This window comes from Ascidiella aspersa, chromosome 2, assembly GCF_963924565.1.
Source record: "Ascidiella aspersa chromosome 2, kaAscAspe10.2, whole genome shotgun sequence".
In the NCBI taxonomy this organism is placed as follows: domain Eukaryota; kingdom Metazoa; phylum Chordata; class Ascidiacea; order Phlebobranchia; family Ascidiidae; genus Ascidiella; species Ascidiella aspersa.
This window is the reverse complement of record NC_139448.1, coordinates 9,587,524-9,611,021: the sequence shown is the minus strand read 5'-3', so window position 1 is coordinate 9,611,021 and position 23,498 is coordinate 9,587,524. Positions and strand designations below refer to the sequence as shown.

Sequence of the window (23,498 nt, the reverse complement as noted above, 5' to 3'; positions counted from 1 at the left end):
TGTTTACCTGGCGAAATTCTGCGCTGCGTCATTCTGCCAACTTTAGTTGAAGCCAATTTGTTATGTGACTGTAGCGTTGTTGTTTTTAGTGATAAATGCGAGAACTAGACAACGACATGAGTCGACAGAAAAAGTTTAACATCAGTGTCAAAAAAAATTATTTATCACCCCTGCCCCCACTCTAAAAAAATATTTTATACACCTTTAAGTAGGCCGTGTGTGTAGAGCCCCTTAAACGGTTTCGTCGAACCCCAACGGTTCGATCTAACACTAGTTAATAACCACTGTTTTTAGACATCATTTAAATTTTGGAGTTAGCATTTGGATTTAGGCGGATCAGGGTAAATAATATTACATTACCAAGTTTTGCATTTTGTTCATCATTTACGCCCTTATCCATAAAAGTTTATCCGTAAAAAGGAAAATTCTTCTTAAAAAGTGGGGTACGATTATTATATGCTTTCAAACGGATACGTCACGATCACCTGGTAAGGGTCTGTTGCGGTCTTACAACATCTTTAGCCGTTAGTAATTACTTAAGGAATACTAAATTAACACACAGTACCCCGACGGGTTATAAACATTCGTGCATTTCATAGGCGCCAGTTACCACGATATTACCTCGCGAATCTATGTATCACTATAGCATGTAAGGTCACGCGAGGATTGTGAAATTTAAGCAAAATTATTTGATTATGTTTCGTTATTGTTTCAGTAGATATAAGTTTTTGTTCGAGAATGTTATAGATTGTTAGCGTTTTGTCTCTATGTATTGATGCAGTTTTGAAGATATATTCTATGATAGGTAAAGTGTTATGTAAAATTGTTTGATTAGTTGTTGATTGTTAGTCGCTAATGTATGTAAATTATCGTTATTTGCAAGCTCGTTGTTGTGTCAATAATTAATAATGCTAATTACCTTTTTTGGTATTTTTGAGAATCAGGCAGATATTCTTACTAAGGCAGAACATTAGCGCTAAGATACAAATAATCAGAACTCACGCTAAATTGTCATTACGATATATCTAGTCGTAAAAGGGTCCGAGCCCCTTTTCATTGATTTATGGAGTATGACAAAGAACAACTTAAAAAAGGTATTCCTTTCGGCGTGCATGCTTTAATTATTCATATCAAAGGCTTCACTATTGTAGTACAGAAACTGCAAGGGATGCAATGCGTAAACGCCACAGCATATTCGATGTAGGGTTTTTCCCACAAGGATGAGTTCTGTTTTACCATCGAGACTGCCAACTCTAAAGTCACAACTGCGAAAACAGAAGTGCAAGCGTAGTTGCATGCAAGCTTAAGTAGTGTTTTGTTAGCGGAGTCCAAGCTTTAGATTTACTAAAAAAAATATCAGTTGAAGCCGCCTCCTTTATTAAATTTTGCCCAAGCAATCAAGTTTTAATATATACATTAAGTTTCGCATGGGGTTTGGGACTTTGCGTATTGTAACCATGGAATGTAGACAAGCAGGACCGGATTTATACCGAGTATTACACTTGCAGCACAGTTTATAAAACGTTCCTAATATACAATAACAATATATGAGAATACGCTATCAAACATGTTTGAGTATTGTGGGCCTAAGTTTATCAAAAGTTTAGTTTTTTAGGATTGGCGTTCTGGTGTGACGCTTACTTTTCTAAGTCAACCAAAATAAACTACATTTACTGTACTTTATTAAATAACAAGGAAACAACTAAATTTAGCTAATAGTTCAGCATAGTAAGTTATCAAACAGACCACTTATGCTTGGTGCAAGTTATATACGAATTTATGTTCAAAGGAAAGGTTGCGTCTTATCTTATCGTTTTCAAAAGGCCCGAAATAAGAATTGTTTTTCGTAAAACGAGCTCGATGCCATAAAACACTTAAAAAAATGTGAATTATAGCAACAGTGAAAAAATCGTTAAAAATCAAACAAAGAGTCAAGTAATTGCAGCGCTCAACCAAGTCATTACAACCTGTACATATCGTCTGAAATGTTCATGCCCCCAAAACAGAAATTCTTGATCCGACCCTGTTGAGGACTCTGACAACTCAACTTCAAAATATTCCCACGATCGCTAAAACACTGAACGTTCCCCTTTCGGTTCTTTTTATCCTATTATAACAAAGTTTGTTTTGCACTCTGACAGACATACCGTAGGTGCAAGAAAAGTCGTAATGAACTCGTTCAGCCCCAGTCAGCTTCAGTTCTCCCAGGAGAGTATCAATCCCTATTTCGAAAACGGCAAGGGCGTAAACGAGACCATCGACGAAATTGCCGCCATGTGGTGGTTCAACCGAGGTAGTGCCATCGAGAATCTGCAGCCGTTGGAAGTGGCGCAATGCCGAAACGATGGCATGTGGTACAGCAACGACAACCGACGGCTCTACGTTTTTCGTGTACTCGAAAAGAGAGGCCTGGTTAGCTCTGTGCAGGTGGGTTGTTCGCTCGAGGGTGAGCCATGACCAGATTTCCTTTTCAATCCTGGTAAAACTAGTTGTAAGCGAGCCATTTTATAATAAACATTAGGCTATAGTTTAAATATTTTTAAACTATTCAAACAAATAATTTATCCAATTTAGCCAAAGTTCTTTTCAATTTATACGCCCTAATCAAGCCATTTTTTCCAAATTTGGTTAAATAGTTAAGTTTTTGCTTTACCAAACAGAATCCTGTTAAGTTAAATAGGAATAATTACTAAAGTGCCGTTAATGAATGGGAGTTATTTGACTTCGCTCTGAAATGTGTTGTAATGTAGTGCGGATATCACAGGGCATGGATACCACACGGTTTATAAAAGAAACTTTCTCCCGCGAATTTTGCGCAAGATAAATCCAATTCCATTATTCTAAAGTTCTTATTTTACAAATAATTTATCTGCTGCAGCGCTGCTGTAAAGAAGTTTGCATCCAAGTATGCGAATTTAAAATTGCACCATTTGACAACACAACTGTCAAAGTGTATGATACAGATTATTGAACGTCGTATTATTGGAATATCATTTTTTTTAATTTACTACCTGCTAAGAGTGTTTTTGAAATTAGGGATAACTGCGCGTTCGATTAATCAAAAAACACATGTTGATTTTTTATAGAATCGATATTGCGAGGGATGCGTGTTTTACATTAACGTTTAAGGGCGATGCTACAAATTACGTAATGCTTGATTGAAACGTTGTTTTTGCAGACAGTGAAAGGACATCTGCGGCCAAAACCGTCCACTGCTGGTTGCCACGTGATTCTCAGGGGTGGGGTGGAAACTTATCCGCATTGCAAGTGCGGCGATAAATGCTGTGTAATGTAAATTTAATTGTGCGTCTATTTGGGGTTATAAACAGAATTCACTGGCATAGATACATTTGCACCAGTTTTTAACACTGTTAAGTTAATATATATCGTAACCTAAACATTACGGTCAATTTGAGCGCTGTGCGTAGACCTATTGGTAAAACAAAGAAATCACGTGAATTAGTATTGTTTTTAGCGCTGTAAATATATTTTATAACCTAAGCATTAATGGATTTGTGCGCCGTTGGTGAAAAAAAAAACATTTGATGTTTTCTGAAATGGCGTTTCGTGTAAAACAAATAAATCACTGACACAGATGTATTTAAACGATGTTTAATTGTTTATATATGTAGTGAGTAAGTGACATTACTATTTAGGTGAAAGTAAAAAATATGCATTGTTTGCTTGAAGATAAAGCCAAGATTGTTTTAACCTTACCCTAATTTAGAAATTTAAGTTGTAATATCACAAATCACTTTCTACAGTACTGTTTTTAAACCTAATTTTTTTAAAGGACTCCAGAAATCTTATCGTGAAATTTATTGACACGAACTGAATATTTACAAAGAAAGGGGCAGTGCTAGTGTAACGTACAAGCGGACTGTGGGTTTTTCTATATTGACAGCAGGGCAGGCATGAAAAAATGAAAAGCGTTAAGTTGTACGTGCAATAAGGTCTAATTTCACCATTGCCTTTAGAAAAAAGAGTCGTAGACTACCAACACAGCGATTCAGAAGTTTTGGTTTGCAGGAGATATAAATTAAGAAAGGCGGAAATAGTGAAAGTAAACCTGGAAAAAACGTCTGGTTCTGTGTTTACCAGGGGTCTTAAACCACTATTTTACTTCTCGAAAATAAAAATTGGCAGCATATTTCGAAGTTAACATAGCGGCGAAATTTGCCGCTTGCCCTTTACTGCGACGCAATCAAGGTCGCAGCGAACAATTGGAACACCGTGAAAGTTCACGACGGGAAGTGACGTAATTTTACACTTTGGCGCGCTTCCGCTTCTGGTTGTGCGGCGGCGCCGGAGTGGCCGAGACGGACAGGTTGGCCAGGGGGTTTCTGGCGCCGGTCGGCACCGACTGGGCGTAGCGGTTGACGGTGGATACTCCGTCAACGAACTTGGTGCGGAAAAGAACGTTGGCGTTGTTGAACATTCCGTCTTTGAGCGAAACTACGATAAACTGGAAAGAAAGAAAATTATTTAGTGTTACGGGCGGGAACACACTGTAAGAACTACAAAGCAAGAACATCTACAGCAGAATAATTTTGATAAAATAGGATTCTAAATCGCCTGAAATAAGACATAAACCTGTTGTAATGCATCCCTAATCGGATTAAAGCCTATATGGCCAAAATAACGCCTAAAACTGTAGACTAGAGTATGTGACGATCGGGGTCCATGGGTTTGACATCGGCCATTTTGTAGTCGACGTTTGGGCGCCCTAGTTTGCGCGGCGCCGTTAGGGCTCCGCTGTTTTGGCACCGTATTTTGCCCTGTTTGGGGTTAGTGGTGGGTAATGTTAGGGGTTAGAAATTGAGTAAGGGTTAAAATTATTAGGAGAGTTATAGTGATGTACTTAGGTGTGAGGTTTGGGGTATTTCAAATGTTGTATAGGCCTGATTCTGATTATTAAGGTCTTATTGACCTTATTACGATTGTTAGGTTTTAGTCTCGGGCGAAAATATTATTGCGTATAACGGTATAAGGTATTTTTACGTTGGCGGTCCTGCTTTCTAACATTAAATTCAATAGTCCATATAGCTAAAAGCGAAGAGTAGGGCTATATATTAAAATGCACTTAGTGCTAGAAACACTAAACACGGATCTGTAATGCAGCTTAAAAATCAACTTTTTTTAAAGAAGTAAATCGATATTCACTTGGTAAAGACGGAACATTATTAGGTGATGTCATTCATGATTAAACTGAGCAGTAAACAAAACGACGGCAAACTGGAAAAAAAATAAACTTCACAATACATTGCTTTGACCAAAATACAAGAAAAGCGTTCAACAATAACAATACTTTTTAGGCCTTTATGTTCATTGTTTTAGAAACGTTGCAAAACAAAAGTCAGGTAAAAACTTTAAAGGGAATCGATACTGAAATACAGTTTGGACTAAAACCTCAGTAAAGCGATTAACACTACTGATAATTACATTGTTGAGCCTTTATAGTCAGTTTTGTAAAAAAATGATATCAAGATAAAAGTCGTCACAACTACGACGCAATGGCAAGCGTATTAAAACGCAATCTAAAATAACTAGACACGCGAATCAGACAGCAGTCGGCGAACCCAACTTAAATAAGCTCACCTGGGAATGCTTAAAGTGCTCCCGCAACATCCCGCCGATGTTTTGCGTGTGCGAGAGGTCAAGGGCTGCGTCCACCTCGTCCAGAATGTAGATCGGAGCCGGCTTGAGGAGGAGCATGGCCAGGATGAGAGAGAGTGCCACCAGGGATCTGCAAAGAGCAGGAGGAATTACATGGAAAAGAATGGGAGGAATTAGGTGGGAACTTTGGCCATCGCTGCCGTTCAAACAACTAGGCCGTCGGAAGTAAAAGGAGGCAGTATGACCATGTGAAAAAAATTGACAGTATAACAATGTGAAATAGCAGGCTGCTATTAAAGTGTGCTTTCTGGTGATTTGTAGTCACATTTTCTTGCTGTTTTTACGCAACAAAAGCCAATGAGTGGGTTGATGTTAAGGATGTCCGAAAATATTTTTTTTAATAATTTTATATTTTGCGGATAAAGTAGAATGAGCCGATAAATGATGTAATTCATGAGTCATAATAAGTAAAATTGATAAGTTAAATATTTTTTTTGAAATATATCATAATTCGCTTCAGCAGTAAAAAGTTTGGTTTATTTCAACTATTACCTATACATTTTTATAATTTTATAAACCTTCAAAGTTAAAAATCGTTGTGCTGGACCAAAGAGCGCATCACCGATACTACAGGTTGGTCGGGTAATGTGTTTGGGCCCCGATCCGATAAAATCTAAAACAAATTAGCGAGCGACGTGAATCGCACCGGAAAGTTCAAATTATTAACTTAAAAAAACAAAGTATTTCGTTGCCAGGCATGCTTTACTATTGCACGCAGGTGTTGTGGTTGGGCCACCGGGAAATCAATTCATATGTTTTCGTTTTGATTTCGTTCAAGGCTGACACCACAAGATGTGCTATATTGATTGATAATCGCAGCAAGACACGCGCTAAAAGGTAAAATACTGCTGATAACATCTCTAATAACTATCAATACCAACTTGTTTTTTTTTGTAAATTGCCGCACCACTTACACCTTGTATGCTAACACGACAATGCACTTTTATGTCAACACGACATATCTATACAGAGTAAACAGTTAAATTTACTCAGTCACACGGAGCAAAAAAGTTTCGTGTGTTACTTTTCAAATCACACTTACTCTATGACGCAACAGTCGCGATTGGAATAAGAAGACTTGCAAAAACAATCGACCAAGTATTACCTTTGTCCACCGCTGAGCTCGTTCAGGTTGGTCTTCCATACGTCACCAAAGCCTACGTGAAACTCGAGCCCGGCCAGCACACTACCGCCCGCTGGTGGTGCCAGTTTTGCGGTTGCCCCGGGCAACAAGGCGGAAAAAATAGCGGTGAAGTTTTTGTTGACCTGTGTACAGGAAGTTGATGATGTGTTGAATTTACTCATTAGTTTTTTCTGTCTTAGTCAAAGTCAGCCATGTTTTAAAAGTATAAATGACTGGCTGTGACTAAGACAAGAAAGTCTAAAGAATACTTGCCCCAATTTAAAGTCATCGTCGTCATTTACGTGTAAGGGCGGGGAGATATCTTGTTATTTTACACAATCAGTTTGCCAGTGTTAAATTTAAAATAAATATATGGAATGGGTTTATTCATGTTAAACACTTTTGGTAAAGTTTTATTGTTTTTTGCATTTTTTTAATCCGTATTTTATGTAACACGTTTAAGTAGTATATTGGGGTTACTAGATATATATCTGCAACCGGATAAACAAAAACTGCATAGCACTTTAAGGCGCATGCAATAAAACCTTACGAGCGATTCAAAGAAATACTATGTGCAACTAAAAAACGTCGCGCTTTTGTTGTCACCACGTTTTTAGATTAATAAAGATGTGCCCTGACGTAAAAAGGTTAAGAAACACTACACTACAGGGTTCACTCGAACATCGGATTGGGAACCACCGCTCTAACTAGTTCAAATTCATGATCATCCCTTCTTCCCACCTGCACGTAAGCTTTGGTGACCGCCTCGTTCTTCATTTGATCAAGTTCTTCGATCGTCTTCTGGATCTTGGCCTTATCGTTCTCCACAATCTTCTTCTTCTTCACAAGCTCGTTGTACTGTTGGAAGTCACAAGTATAGGTTTGTTTGGGTTTAGGGAATTAGGGGTATATTTTGGACAGACAGACGTATGCACATTGCACACCGTACATAGACTTTAAAAGTTGAATGATTGTTTCACCTATTTTATCCAACATTATTAATCCTTCATGGACAAAATTGGCCTTAAATTTAATTCCCGATACAATTGCTCTTGAACAGCAATGTGCACACAAGACCTAATTCAGGTATTCACTTTAATCAAGTCAAGTAACAGTCGAAAGTCACCGTAATGGAAAGTCAGTCTGTCAGTCGATAAAATTAGTAAATTGACATCATTTAAGTTGATTAAAGCCAGCAAGTCGTTTTTCTAAAATAATGAAATCGTCAAATTAAATGCATTTTTTATAAACTGAAGTGCAACAATTGACAAATCCCGCTTAGAACCTATTTTAGTTTTGTTTATTCAAATGACGCTATGGTCAAACTATTAAAGTGAATAACTAAAGTCAAATCAAGGTATTGTTGAATCGAATATTATAGTATTGTTACTTTTTGAAATCTGTCAGTATATAACATAACAATGGACAAATGCGCTTTAGACCTATGTCCAAATGACTCAACGTTTAAAAACAAGCCATTAAACCAAAAACACCTAAAGTCAAATGAATGTATTTTTGACTCGAATATTTATAACATCTTACCCTCTCCTCCGCCTTCCCAAGCAGGCTCATGGCTCTCATGTTGACAGATCGGCTGAGGCGTTCCTGGGTCTGCTGTAGCTTCTCCAGTCTCCGCGCTGCGTCCTTAGGCGGGTTGGCCGCGAAGTCGTATGCCGAGCCAACCTTGCCAAACTGGACGCGGTCGTTCTTGATCCAGTCGTATTCTTCAAGCATTTCGCGAACCTGAAGCAACGTTTTGGTGTTAAGGCAATATTCAACTAAATTTAAAGCACAGGGTGTTTATCAACGTTGTCTGGGGCGTTGTCAGTGGAGATGTGTTTTTTGGCTTGCGGCACACTAAAAACAATCCTAAATAGTTCGCACCACGCTCTTGTACTTTTTTTTTAAAACTTTTTTAGAATGATATTTTTTAACAGAAAAAAACAACAACACATTTCTTTAAACAGAAAAACAATATAGTAACTGTACAAAAAACAACAATACAGTAACTGTCGCCCCTAACACCCGACAATCAAATGTCTTGATATTATAATCATCGTTGATTGGATAGTGCGTGTTTAAATCTAAAATGCTTGCGTGTAATCCTATTTGTACTACAAATAACCTTTTTCCAGATTAAAAGTGGTACGCTCACTTGACAATCTTTTCGGGCAAACAGTTTGAGAATTATTGCAGTAGAAGCTTTGATTTAAGAGATATTTTTATGCGAATCCAAAAGCAAGTATTACAGTGAGTTTGTTGGTTGCAGTTATTGGCTGAGATGACTTATGTCTCAGTCAGGTCATTTGGAAAATATATGTAAATACGCTTTTGTAAATAAGGTAGCTGTGTGTCGAACAAGTGAAAGTATTATTTTATCCTTTTTTTTCGCGGCGACCCAAACGTTAAGCGTAAGTGTAAAAACGAAGCTGTGACGACCCATTTCTTTTCATTCAACTTTTGGTATGCGAAAACGCATGAAACAATGGCCTAAAGTTCGAATTGAATTAATAAGCCCAGTGGTAGGATTCAGCCGGTTCGCACTACTGGTAACTGTCAATAGAATTTAGCATCTTATTTAATACACCGATTTTTGATTTTTGAGATCCAAGTAGCTCACAGTGTTTTTTCCCAAAACGTGCAATGGTCAAGTTCACAAGTAACAGTTAAACATTGTTTTACTTTATAATTGTAGTGATTTTTCCTTTTGCGATTGTTTGTCTGAAAAATGAATTTTTGCATCATAAGTACAACTTATGAGACGACTGGTATTTTTTAGTGTGGCTGTTAACAGTGATGGGATTCTACTTTAATCTCAGAAATAAGTTGTTAGACAGTTTGGAGAAACCAATCTTAAGAATTTGAATCATATAAAAACTACAGCAGTCGGCGACCCAATAATCCACACAATTTTCGGTCCCCGCCCATAGGTCGAGTAACAATATCCTAAAGTATTACTATTGGTGAGGTGTACGAAGGTATTCGTAAGTTGGTAAAGGTGTAACAACGAAAACAAAGGTTGAGAACCGTTGCTCAAAGGAAAGCAGTCAGCGGCCGCCTGGGTCGCATTAAGCGGAAAAAGGCAAACCAGACGCGATCTTTCGACCGGCGAACGGCGCCAGACGCTTTGGCGCAAACGGTCGTTATTTGCGCAACGGCGAGGCGGGAGGCGGCGGGTGTGCGGTGCGCGCGACCGCATGTACGCCGTGTGTGCGCGGCATGCCGCAACGCGCCGCTTGATGCGAGGCGTGAAGAGGGACGGATTTGTGTGTGTGTGTCCCGCGAGCGCCCTGTGTGCCTTTTTTACTATTTCAATTGTATTCGGGGATTCCATCGGCATGGTTTCCAATTTTCAACAGCGCCAACAGTTTTTCCAGCAACAAAAATCCATTGGCTCACAATTAAAGGACGCAAAATTAACTGTCCAAGTGTCTTGATGAAGGTAATCGACAGTGTGTGTTTTTAACAGTGTTTTTTTAAGATTACCGTTAAAATTTCACACGTCATTTTTAGTTTCATGAGGGGTCGCCAAATTTTTTCAATTAAGGGCCGGCAACCTGCCTGAAAGATAAACTTTTTGTGTATTAACTGGGTTAAACGAAACTAAACATTACAATTTACCGAAACTGGGCGTGAGCTTTAAAACTTGTTGCCAAACTCACGAAAATTTAATTTGTACTGCATCATACAACATTTCGACTATATTTCAACTGTTTTTTCCAACTTAATTATGAGTCTAGGACAATACGCCGCGGGCCGGAAGAAATACCTTTATAGACCGGAGCTGGACCGCGGTCCGTGGTTTAGTGTCCCCTGCTTAAAACTATAGAAAAAAACAGGTAGGAAAAGTAAGCAATCAAGCCATGGAGCCTCTTGCCCTGAGTTATTCACTACCGCGCCAAGCCTGCCGCTTTAAGCCAGACGGCACGGAGTGCACTGGTGTGTATGTGTGTGCTGCGCGAGTCGCTTTACCGCAAGGCTTTATGCGAAACGCGGTGGGCGCAGACCATACCGCCAGACGCGTACGGCTGTTTCAGCGTTAGCAGTTAGCACTCGTAAGGCGAGCACTCTTTAGTACAGCGGCATACTACGGTAACAGTACCTGGTTTTGTTGGGGTTCAGTAGAGCTAACTTTGAACTAACGATTCCGTTTTTAGAAGGTTTTTTTCCCTGGTAGAGTTTAGGCTTATAAGTGGTTAGCCGAGGACAAGAACTTCAAAGCCATGATCATCGATATGTTTGGAACTAATGATTCTGTTTTTAGAGGGCTTGTTCAGAAGAGTTAGGCTTTAAGGTGGTTAGACTGAACGAGGACATGAACTTCAACGCCATGATCATCGATATGGTGCGTCAAGCGCCCTGCCTGTACAACGCAAGGCACAAAGACTTTAAGGACCAAGCAGCCAAGGACAGGGAATGGAATAAGATCAGTCAGAGCACCGGGCAACCAGGTAAAATTCCCTCGGTTTATTCAATTCACTACTAAAGATACATTTGGCAAGCAAACCGCTATGAGTTCATAATGGCTTTCTATTGATTCGACGAGTAAAACAAACCAAGCAGTGCTATACTTTAATTGCGTCCTTTGTCGTTAATTGTTTAGTGTGTTCTGTCTAAAAATAGGTATTCCATAAATCAGAAGCAATTCACGTTGTTCTTTTTCAACATTATTCTAATTGGACAAAAAAATATTGATTGTACAAAACTCTATTAGAACGCTACCACAGTGAAACCTATCAATGGGTCGCGATAGGCGTCCCAAGCCCTCGTTAGAGTTCAAACTGAATACGTTGAAAAGGTTGGTCAAGATTTTTGAAACAAACGCGGCACGCGGTCGCATTAATTATCTAATAAAACGTTTCGAGAATACTGAATCGAAAATGGCTAAGACATAGCACCTCACAAGGTCGGTCTGTATCGCTTTAAAATCTCCACAGTGTCCGCAACCGCCGTATATTTTTCCTTTCTACAGCCGAAGTGTGCGCCAAGCGCTGGAAGAATCTGCGCGACCGCTACTGCAAAGTGCGCAAGCAGCTTAGGAAAACGAAAAGAGGCGGCGACGGCGTTTGGGCGGGGAACGCCACTCTGTGGGAACACTACAACTCGCTCGGCTTCCTCAAGGCGCACCTCCGACACAGGCTGTGAGATTTAGTTTTTTTTAAGTGGTCAAGGCTGCACTGTGCACCGATTGGGCTGTGTGGGATATTGTAATTGCGCTGTGCCTTTAAAGTTCCTCCCGTAAAAAAGAATCCCGCCCTTTTCTTAGGACCGGAGTTTTTGGTAGCGGTATGATTAAAAAATTTAACTACTACCAACCTATACTACCACCACAAGCAATTTTTTTTAAATAAATACCGTTTACCATGCGCAGTTTAATTTGGGCCCTACTTCCGTAGCGTCAAAACAAACAAAATTGTCGCACTGTGAATGAAATAACTAACCTTTACTACAACAACAAAATTTAAAAATCTTTACCTTTCTAGTTCAACTCGAACCCTACCTCAGTGGTGGCACCTGCTCCCCAGTGGAGCCGGTTGCTCAATACGACTGGGTTTAGACTACTAGTGATTTAGTCAGATATTATTCGACCACCATTTCGATCATTCGGTAGAATATAGACACAACCCTTATTACTTCTTTGAGTTAAAGCGCTGTTTATCTTTGGCAGGTTCGTTAAAAATGCGGACGCCCCTCACTCTGACGACTCGTCGACAGAATTCCAGCAAGACGAGTCGCTTTCCGACACCATTGCTGCGTTGGACGAAGGTAGTTTGTCAAGTTGTGTGATTTTCTCGCCAACTATGTTTCATGTTTTTTTACGCAGTTTAATGCTCTACGCCCGTACGTGGAGTCTGCGGGTTGTCACAATTTTTTTATAGAAGGAAGTCCATTAAAGACCTAAAATCATTTTTTAGTAGTATAATACAATGGTCAACACACTAAAATAGTTCTACTGCGACACAACTTAAGCTGCACATAAAATACTTTCTACTACTTATATATAAAAGATACAAACAACAAAAAAAATATAAAAGATACAAACACAAACGTGGTAACCAACTGTGCTAAAAAAAAACAACTAGCCTGCAAAGAAGTTTGAACTCTCACTGCAGTGTTTGTTTAGACTGTCTTTGCTTGCATCATTGATCGACAGATTTGGTTAGTCCGCGATGGTATTCAGTGTACTTATCCTACTGGAGAAATTTATTTTTACAGTGCAAACAAACCGGGAATCATCGGAAAATGGGCTAGTCATGGATCGAGTGCCTTTCCTGGTTGAAGTCGAAGAAGATCACCTGAACTGCGAACGTAACTCTACCCAAACAGAACAACATTCACACAAAAAACGGAAATTTTCCAACAGCCTGAATTTTCGGGTTAGTACAGCATTCAGACTTTTAATGTATCCGTGACAAGCCTTTAGAAACAGGTCGCATATTTCATGTACATTGTACCATTCTTTGTTTTGTTGGACATATTACGGTAGAAAATGTTATCTGAGAAGAGCATTGCTTTTTTCACATACGATATTTAACCTTTAAGCTCCAAAGTGTTGTATGCCGTAAGCGCTGCAACGGTCCCAGTATGGCCGAGGTCAAAAGTACATACCTCTAAAAAAGGCGACTGATTTCACCAACCTTTACAACCAAAAGCTCCAACGTTAAAAACAGTTATCAGATTATCAATATAGGCTCTAAAAATAAAAATAAAAGCAAATATTTATGTGTTATCTAGGATTCAAGCGAGAACAGTTTCGCAGCGACACCAACAACGCCAAAGATCGCCCTTCCCCCAAATTACGATGAGTTCGAGATCTTTGGAAAGTTGGTCGCCTGCAAATTGAGGAGCATGAACCCGGACAGGGCCAACCTAGCAATGAGCAGCATCTTACAGTATCTCTGCGGCCAGTGCACGAGCGAAGAAAACGAAGGAAATTTTATGGCCACGACCAACACTCCTTTTAAATGACTTTTTTATCCGCGCGTTTCTCACGTCTGTAATGACTCGAAGGAGGTAACCACAAATCAGTTCAACGCCTCGCCTCTAATACCGTGCATTTGTTTTCGTTTCTTGCGTTTCTAATAAAACTTTGTTTTTCGTTCGATCGAGTTATTTATAAGCCTATAGCTCCAATCATTTTTTACTGCCAAAGCGAAGAAATCTTAATTCCGGGGTTATTCATAAAATATATCTGCTACCAGAATCTAGGATGCCGAAGGAAATCTCTCGGTAGCTATAGACTTGCGGACGCGGGTAAAATATATCTCTTACTGTTACATATTCAAAACAATTACGACACAGTGTAAAACTAATTCGTCGTTGCTCTTCAAAAATATTGATTTCTTCTTCACGGAGGTGAAGATAAGATTACGACAGTCGAAAATCACCATCAAATTGCTGCATTTACCAAAAACATCCAAGGGTTAAAAGATGTTTTTTTTAATTGCTGATTTACTTTTAGAAAAGGTTATATTACCATTCCAGTTCAGTCTTCGAAAAGAAAACAAAATGTGCTTTGATACACAATTTCAATCGGCCAAAACAAAATTTTAGTTGTGTAACTGTTTAAAAAACAAATACTCTAAATATAACCGAAAATAAATGCTTTTGAGAGTAGGAAGGCCGCTGATGTTTAAACCATTATATCGCCCCCATATATAATTCTACAACAGGGGTTCCCAACCTTTTTTTAAACCTTTTGAAAAAATAACGTAACGCCATTTTAACTAACAAAAATGGTTTATACATTACCCCGCTAGTTAGAATAAAAAAACAAAAAAAAAAGCACAGGTAACCTTCATTATACTCCCTTCTTTTAGCGAGAGAGCCATTGCGCAAATTTTAAAATAATAATATTAATAAATCTAAAACACTCAAGATCAAGAAGTAGCTTATAAATTTAATACATTTATTTTGTTACAGTGAAGTAGACTTAGAGATGATAAATTAAAATAGCCCCCAGGTCGGGAACCTCTGTTCTAGAGTATTTCGAAAATCTCACTTTATCGGAGGCGTCCTTGCTCTCGGAGATGTGCTTCTGGATGGCGGCTTCCTGCTCCTGGAACTTGCGAGTCCACTGGAGGATCTCCTGGTGGACGGAAGCTTTTGCCTTGCTCCTCGCCTGAATGTCCCTGCTCACCAGCTGGATGTGCTCCCGGTGTGACTGGAGGTTGCTCTTCGACGTCTGGACCAGAGCCTGGAGGAAGGAGGAACAAAGGGATTTTATAAAATGTGAAGGGAAAGAGAACGTTGTGGTTTTTGCGGGGGAATACATTCTGGTAAAATGAAGTTACTAGAGTTGCGAGGAAGATGATATTCAAATGTCGACCAGAACATTTTCGTATTTGCAGTAAAATTTAGAAACTTAAAAAAAATTCTTGTGTTAAAATGAAGTCGTTTCCTCTTGCAGAAGGGAGTTTCCCAGAGTGGGGTTTGCGATAAAATAGATTTGAATGACAATTTGTAAAAAATAGTATTTAATCGTTTAGTTTGTAATGAAACAGAACTAAATTTCAGGTGTAGCCTAATAAAAATATATATTTAATTTAAGGCTGTATAATTAAAAAGAATAAAATTGATGACGGTGAGTGCCAAGGTTCGAACAAGTTGGCGAACATATTATTTTTAAAAAAGATAATTGATTTCTGAGCAAAGTGGAAAATTAAGCTTATTTAGCTGTGGTGGTGTAAAAAAGAACGATTCCGCACATCTGCTCATAATGAAATTCTTTGTCTGTACCTTATCCTCCATCAAATGAGAGCTGCGGCAAGCACACAATAGGTAGAAGTATATGTTTTCTATCAAGGTAACCGGTGGTTATGAAATTAAAAACGAAATAATTACCGCCGCGTCCTGAACTTTTTCTTTGAGCTTTCCGTACACTTCCTGCGCCGCCTTTATCCGCTCGTCGGCGGCAGAGAGCTGTTGGTCGTACTCGATTTCTTCTTGGGCGAGCTCCTCGATTTCTAGCGCCAAAGTATTCAGTTCCTGTGCACATTTACAAAACGTTAAAACGCACAAAAAGGCAGATTTTAAACAAAAACTTTTTAAGTATCGCTAATTAGTATTTTTTTCGTTTGGCACGTGGAAGATACAATTCCTACCACTTAGCAAAATTTACACGTTTGAAAACTGATGACTTGTATAACACTTTGCAAGAAAAAACTTTTTTTGGTTGAAAATAGCCTTAATAAAAGCACATTTCCAAACCCAATTTGATGCATATCAAATTTCAAAAACGTAAATCATGAGGTTTACAAGGGGTTTGTGACAGTAATATTACACCTTGTGTGCATTAAGTTAGTCTAGCAAATATTGTAACACGCCGTCGGTTTAACTGACGTACACCGCACAGCGCAACTAATGTTCGATTAGCTGCCTGCAAAGCTCCTGAACTATAATGACCGTATATCAAGGTATAAGATTTGTGACATTTTTTTCTTGCATTTGCAAATTCAAATTAATGAAATTGTAAATACATATAAGTTAATTTATATTATAATATAAAGGTATTGTATGAAATAGGTAAACGTTTACAATAGTTTTAGGCAAAAACAAATTAAAAGCGGAATTTTTTGTTGTAAGAGCTGATCGGATATTTTAGTCAAAATGCAAATCAAAACGAGCTACGTTGTAGCTGGAGTTCTTGGAGGAATAGTCATTATTACGGCGATTACAGTACCCTGTGCGATCCTGGCCTCACAGTGTAAGTTCACTAACTTTGTTATTCTTTATTAAAAAAACTAACAAGGACCTGGGAAGACCCGTTAGAAATGATTTCATTTTAGCTTTAGACTGGCACAGCCATACTTGGGCCAGGTACTACCTTTTGTCACAATTATAAAGAAACTGAATAAAGGGGGCTGACAATGTGACACACAAGCATGTTTTTCACATATCTGTAGTTAATAGTTTCGGTGAGAATAAAATGTATATTTAAAGCGTGAGGCTTTCGATAAACAACACAAACGGTTGTCATCGGCCGAGTGAGATCGACTACTTTTTTTAAATAATCAAGAATAGAAAAAAGTATTACATTATATTATAGCAAAAACGCAGCAAACCGAGCACGAAAAGCTGTACAAGTCTTGCAAGGCAGCGCGGGACGTCGGAATTAAAACGAGCGGTATACACAAGTTGGTCGATTCCGATGGCTTCCAATACCAGACCTACTGCGATATGCAGACCAACGGTGGGGGCTGGACTCTCGTGGCCTCGATACACGAGAACAACGCTCACACCAATGGCCGGTGTACAGCTGGAGATAGATGGTCGAGCGAGCAAGGCTACTCTTCCAACCAGCTTAGCAGTCTAAGTTGGGAGGACCAGAGCACTTTCGGTGACGTTATATCGGCAACTAGCGACGATTACAAAAACCCGGGGTACTTTGGCATCGATGCTGGCGACGTAATGATATGGCAGCTGCCTAACCGATCGCCCTTTGCGAATTGGAGAAAAGACTCCTATCTCCGATACCGCACCACGTCCGGCTTTCTGCAAACCTATCAAGGAAACCTTTATAACCTTTACAAGTCCCATTTCCCGGTGCTGTCTGGCGCGTACACTTTTCCTTCTGGCCACGGCCCAGCCATTCCCGTCGTGTACGATCAAGGCTCCGGGTCAGATTACATCGGACACTTCGGCCCAAACAGTCAGCCTCACATGATACCCGGATATATGCAGGTACATTGTATCAGTGTTGTAACCAAGTTATTTTACAATGACTAAAGACCCAGTTTAAAGCCATTTGCATTAAATCGCAAGGCGAGTCCTAGTCCAAATAGTTATCAGAACAAGCCCAAGTTAAGTCACTGAATCCGAGTTAAACTTTATACCATAGAAATAAGTGAAATCGTCCGATATTTATGAGCATTATTTCAAATATACCACACCTCCAATTTAAACACGTATATAGAAAGAAATTTATTTTACGTACGAACATTGAGCTAAATAACCCAATTTTACCCAAGAATTATTTAATAAACACTTATGTCGAAATTAATAAAGTCATTTAACAACGGTGACTTAAGTGGAGTATGAGTTAAGTTGTTGACTCAAGTCATTGCAACACTGTTGAAATGACTGAAGATTGTACCATGCATATTACTTACGTAAGTTCAATGTGTTTATAGAATAAAATGTGCTAATGTTGCGCCAACTGGTCTTGCTTGGTAGATTCTAACAAGGTAAAACACACAGACACTGCTATTACTGCAAAATAACTCGACTTTGTGCCAAAGGCCAATTTGTTTCTGTGCAGTTTCGCGTCATCAACAACCAAAAATGTGCCTTCGCGCTTTGCCCGGGCCACAAAGTTGCCGCGAATGGCGACGTGGAACACTACTGCTTGGGTTCGACGGGAAAAAACGAATACGAAAGACATTGCGGTGATTTCGCGGGGTGGTCCGACACAGGATATGGAACACACAACGACTGGAACGTCGACAGATATCTCCTTGAATCAACCTTTCTTATATTTTACCGCTAGTATAGCTCAAGGTGGCGGCTCCTTTAATTCTATAAAAAAATAATTTTAATAGACAATAAGCTGGATTGCTTGCGGTCGTATACGCTTTCTTAAATGATAGGATTTCGTGCGATCCTTCATTCATTTGTGCTTCATAGAAATCGGTGGTTCATTATCAGAATTAAAAAAAATACAAACGAATAAACAAAAATAAACAAGGAAACCGGCTCTAGTATAAACGTGCACTATAAAAACCTGCAGCCCATGTTGCTCGCGTGCCTGTTCCGCCTTTATGTAGATTATGCAATACACAACGAAAGCTGTATAGACTCTATGCCAAATATTTTAGTGTTTTTGGCGGGTGCAACAATTATGAATGTATTTCTAATTCAGCTTCACCGCACCCTTTTTATTTTTCTCCATTTGTTTTATGAGATATTAAGATAAATAACCTATGATCTTGTGTTTTCGGGAACTTACTAAAAATATTTTTGAAAATGGTCCAGGCTAAATTAGGTTAAAAGAAGCTTTTTGAATCAAATGATCCTCCCAAAGACGTTTGTGATTTTAAAAATTAAAAAACAAAACAATTTCCATGATGTGCTTATGGCTTAACAATTGGCTAATGATGCGTGTTTAATCAAGAAGTTGCATATTAACATACATTTTACAAGGAATTGGTTTGCTTTGTCAACTGTCAACCATTAATGCAGCGCATAAAACTATTTACAGGACAAGGTCAAATTCCGTTGTTGTTAATAAATAAAAACCTTTGCCATGTCAAAGTCACTTTCGGGAGACTAATAGATTATTATTTTTAGGGTTATTATCACGTTAGTTCAAACAAACGAAACCGTATAAAAAGAAAGTTGGTTAAATAAAGCATAAGAAAGTGAGCTTGCATTCCTCAGTTTGAAATTTAACTGAGTAAAGAACTAAATTACAGTAATACATTTTCTGTTTTCGATTCAGCAACAACACAACCAAACCAATTTGAGGATTTACATCAGGGATCATTAATTTTTTTTGAAAAAGGGCCGGATAATAATTTTTTTTGTTAAACTTTATAAACTTGATTATCATTTGACAAAAGAAATATATACAAATGACCATGCCGCTGCTACCAGGCATAGTATATACTGAAAATAAGTTCTTCTGGTATTTATTTGTTGACCGACGTTTCGGCTACCTATCCAGGATTCCTTTATCAGGGAATGTAACAACAACACGACAAACACGAAGCAAAGTGAAACGACGCAAATGAAGGAGATAAAATATGCAAAACATCTCGTTTCATTCGCTGTTCCTCGCATTTAAACATTGCTTTTACACAACGTTGTTTTTCGCATTTTATCTCCTTTTTGTGTGTCGTTTGACTTTGCGTGGTGTTTCACAATCCCTGATAAAGGCACTTTGGAAAGGTAGGCGAAACGTCGGTCAGCAAATAAATACCAGAAGAATGTATTTCCAGAATATATATTTTTGCAATACATCGAAATTTAGTTTAAGGTTGCACCCGACAACATTTAACCTGTACTTCATTTAAAGCAGCGGTTCTCAACCAGTAGGCCATGTCTCACTGCTGGGCCATAAACACATTTGAGGTGGGCCACAGTTTAAAAAGCTAGATTTAGTTTCATTTGTGTCATTATATTTAATTTTACAGGAATAATGGCCTAGGGGGGAATTAAAAAGGAATGTAAATTTATTGTTCAGCCGCAAGTATCTCACTAATGCACGGTTGAATAAATAATAATCTGTTTTGAAATATGTTCTGTTGTGTTTTTATCTAAACCTATTTTAAAGTTTTTTCTTTCATAAAAATTCTATTGAGCCACAGAATTTTTTTGCAACGTAAATGGGTCACGACAGAAAAAGGTTGAGAACCACGGATCTAAACTAAAGTAATATGCCGCGGGCCGGATTTGTTTTTTATCACCTCTTTCAGTGTTTCGGCGGCCTGCGACGATTTCTCTGCGTCCAGCGCCGCCTTCTTCATCTCAGCTTCGGCTTGTTTCAGTTCCCGTTCCCTCTCGGCGGGCGCGTTGTCGATCTTGCGCTGCAGCTCCTTGCCCCGCTCATGCAGCTTGGCTAGTGTCTCTTTTGAGCTTCCCAAGGTCTCCTTGCATTCCTCTGGGTAAAAAAACAGGGTTTGATTTTTGGGTCGAATATTTAACCTCACATGTTTGGTCGGGTCAAAGTTTCCCCAATGCTTGCACTTTTGGTGGCGGAGTTTTCTTTTTCCCCAATGCCAAACCGCCGTTGGCAGTTTTTTTTTTTTTTTCTATTTGGACGTCTAAGACATGATTTGGCCGAATCCTTAACTTGGATTCGAAGAACTTTGCTCAGGCCTATAGTTTTACGTTTTTGTTGAGAAGAAAACTCTAACTCTAAATTGTGATAAGAACACACAACATTTCAACTACAACACTGCAATTGCAGAGTCGTTAGTTTTTCGCTTTTAAATATCTACAGCCTGAACTTCAAACCTTAAATGCTTGATGCTATTGGTGCGAACTGAAATCTAAGCTAGGTTGAAGCATCAGTATTCATCCTGTAGCAGGGTGGTACAGATATCAAACTCAAATAGCCATGGGACAGTGACGATTCAACGCTACGATCCTAGTTTAAAACTTGAATTTCTCAAAAAGAGTAAGATAACGATCGAAGGTAGCTAATTTTCTAAGTCAAATTTTAGCCTAAAACTCTAAAAAACATTTCCTTCGCACGTTTCAAGTTTTACCAAATTTGCTTATTTGCCAATAGTGACACAAAATCAAAAGCAAAAATACGAGGCATCGGACATAATTATTTTAAGTCCTAACGACCACGCGAGCCAACGCTTCACGATCATCGCAAATCGACTTACCAAGAACGACTTGCAGCGCCTTAACCTCGGCCAGCAGCCTTCCGTGCGATCCGTCGTTGAGGCGAGATTGCAGGATTTCGATCTCGCTCTGCTTGAGGTTAACCTGACCTTGGAAGTCGTCGTACTGCTCGGCGAGTGACGTGGCTTGGACGATTGACTTTTCCAGCTCGCGATATTCACGCTGAAAAACGATTAGGGCTGGTAAGCAGTTTATGCTTTAGTGACAGCCGAGTAGAGTTGTTGCGGGAAACCAAGTATACCGTTTTTTAAAGACTTTTATGTTTTTTTTTACAACTTTTTAAATTTATAGTTACTCTCCCCGTGTGGCTCATTATAAGGTCTTTGTTTTGTTACTTTTAACGTTATTAAGGTTTTGTTTAGAATAACGTAATTATAATGTTAAATGCTCTGTTTAGCTAAATTCCGCAACACCCACAGTCACAGTAACGAAAAAGTCCTTTATTTCGTCTTTGAGGACTAAACATATTGTTATGTAAAATCAAATCTTGTGACACTTATAAATTGTTTCATATATCAAAAAAAAGTATGCTGATAAAAAAGCGATCCTGATTAAGCTATCTGAAGACCGAGTTTTATTCTAGTTGCAGCAAAAACTAATAAATTCGAAATAGTTACCTCACAATAAATGCATAAATAAACAAGTTCGCCGGTAAAGCATTGTTTAAAAGGCAGAAAGGTATTGTTTGCGGATTCTATCGAGTTTTTAGAGTACACATTCTCACTTCGCGAAAACCCATACCTCTTTGGACTTTAGATCCTCTCTGAACGATTTCACCCTCTGCAGTTCGGCAAGAATGGGGGCGGATTTGGGTCGGGCGCCCCCCGTAAGTGTTCCCGAGGGGTCGTAAACCTCCCCTGCTAACGTCACGCTCCGGGTCTTAACGTTGGGGTCGAATGCAACCTAAAACAAAAATAAGCAACTTTTTTATTAAAAGTGCTGATTTGATGAAATTCTAAACAAAAATTCTGTAAGTTTCTTTAACTTCAGTTCAATAAGAAAACGGCTTTAAAAAAATTTAAAGCGTATGATCAATAATGCCAATAACAACAAATGGAGACAACCCCATTAACGTTTGCTAAGACAATCCCATAAACTTTGGTATTGCTGGTAAAAGTAGCGAATACACACAAACCTTTTTATGCATTTCCTAGAATAATACTCAAACCGGAAAACCTAACAATACAATAGTAGCTCGCAGGCAACGCCATATGGCCTACAAAAGGGCAACAAGTATAGGAAATAACGCACTCGTCAACCACCGTACCTTGTTCGCGTGCTCCATAGTGTCGCAGACGAGGGTGGAGCCGAAAACGAACTCGAGCGCCTTCTGTATTTCGCTTTCGCCTCCGACCAGCGACAGAGCGAGGTGGACGTTGTCGGCCCCGACCAGAGACTTGGCGCGCTGGACAGTCTAAAGGCAACATTGTGGATATCATATTTTAAAAAGCGTGAATGAGAAAGTGCGATCAGCTGCCAGGTAAGTGGCGACTATTACCGCTAAGAACAGCATTAGGAAGGTTTCAGCGTAGATTTTGTTAAGTTTTGCTACAATCACTGACGCGCGGTTTACACGGTGACCCACTTGTCTTTTTATAAATAAATTATAACCTAATTAAAAAATAAATTTTAAAAAAATCTTTCTAATAAGGCACTATTGTTAAAACCATGTTATGGTACAATCCTCACACTTACAGCACGGGGCTTCTCCTAAATTCATATAACATCGTGAAATTGATACTGTAGTTTTGTTAACGTTCGTGACCAACGTAAAAAAAAGGTTCGCCATCCCTGATACAGGGCATATCGAAGCAGAAGCCTTTTATTAGCTCCTATAATGAACGACTTTGTTGGTTTCGAAAATATACACCTTCAACTCAGATCCGTTAACTCACTGAATTAAAAAAAATTTATATTATTATTACAAATTAATATTTCGATCTATTTCTTGGTTAACACAACAGTTTTTATTTTAAGAAATCAAATTAATTGCGTTTTCCAATGCGCAAAACGGTGTGATCAACATTGGTCAACATGCGTCTTTTCACGTACTGAAGGTTCACCAAAATTTTTTTTGTACATAAATTATGACCATGCCATGACAATCGTTAGGTTATTTCTAAACGGCATGTTCTTACTTGTCTCGTATTGTTAACAGAACAAAAAGTATTCAGCAGTTCCTACCCTTTGGTCGAGTGAGCGAGCCGCCACTTTGTTGATGGGAATGATGGTGACGCGTCTCTTCAGCTGTCCATTCTTAAGCAGTTTGCCTCCAGTGTCGTGTGTGTCAACCACTACGTTGTACAGACGACCACCAGCCACCACTTCCAGTGCTGTGTTGAGC

The 23,498-nt window shown here is 38.9% G+C and overlaps 3 protein-coding genes and 1 pseudogene across 3 annotated transcripts in view; 3 read left to right on the top strand and 1 right to left on the bottom strand.

Moving 5' to 3' along the window:
- The first annotated feature begins 2,145 nt into the window (after window positions 1-2,145).
- Window positions 2,146-3,595, top strand: LOC146163503 (uncharacterized). The gene is made up of 2 exons (XM_083382601.1): window positions 2,146-2,427; window positions 3,179-3,595. Exons 1-2 carry the CDS (start codon window positions 2,170-2,172, stop codon window positions 3,293-3,295), a joined length of 375 nt encoding a protein of 124 aa, XP_083238727.1. The 5' UTR covers window positions 2,146-2,169; the 3' UTR covers window positions 3,296-3,595.
- Window positions 3,596-3,870: 275 nt separating this feature from the next.
- Window positions 3,871-23,498, bottom strand: part of LOC146163500 (structural maintenance of chromosomes protein 2-like) — a 34,645-nt gene continuing 15,017 nt past the window's right edge. The window contains exons 13-24 of the mRNA XM_083383090.1: window positions 23,339-23,487; window positions 22,422-22,568; window positions 21,896-22,057; window positions 21,136-21,316; window positions 20,206-20,399; window positions 15,644-15,787; window positions 14,802-14,996; window positions 8,342-8,542; window positions 7,541-7,657; window positions 6,782-6,942; window positions 5,599-5,746; window positions 3,871-4,465 (exon numbers count right to left, since the gene is read on the bottom strand). Of these exons, the coding sequence (XP_083239216.1) occupies window positions 4,265-4,465; window positions 5,599-5,746; window positions 6,782-6,942; window positions 7,541-7,657; window positions 8,342-8,542; window positions 14,802-14,996; window positions 15,644-15,787; window positions 20,206-20,399; window positions 21,136-21,316; window positions 21,896-22,057; window positions 22,422-22,568; window positions 23,339-23,487 (2,000 nt within the window). The 3' untranslated portion in view covers window positions 3,871-4,264. The remainder of the gene's footprint in view (window positions 4,466-5,598; window positions 5,747-6,781; window positions 6,943-7,540; window positions 7,658-8,341; window positions 8,543-14,801; window positions 14,997-15,643; window positions 15,788-20,205; window positions 20,400-21,135; window positions 21,317-21,895; window positions 22,058-22,421; window positions 22,569-23,338; window positions 23,488-23,498) is intronic.
- On the top strand, window positions 11,074-13,768 carry LOC146163502 (uncharacterized). Its single transcript, XM_083382615.1, has 5 exons — window positions 11,074-11,250; window positions 11,772-11,940; window positions 12,468-12,565; window positions 13,016-13,176; window positions 13,535-13,768. The coding sequence occupies exons 1-5, from the start codon at window positions 11,115-11,117 to the stop codon at window positions 13,766-13,768; spliced, it is 798 nt and encodes a 265-aa protein (XP_083238741.1). The 5' UTR covers window positions 11,074-11,114.
- On the top strand, window positions 16,409-18,287 carry LOC146163501 (intelectin-1a pseudogene; annotated as a pseudogene).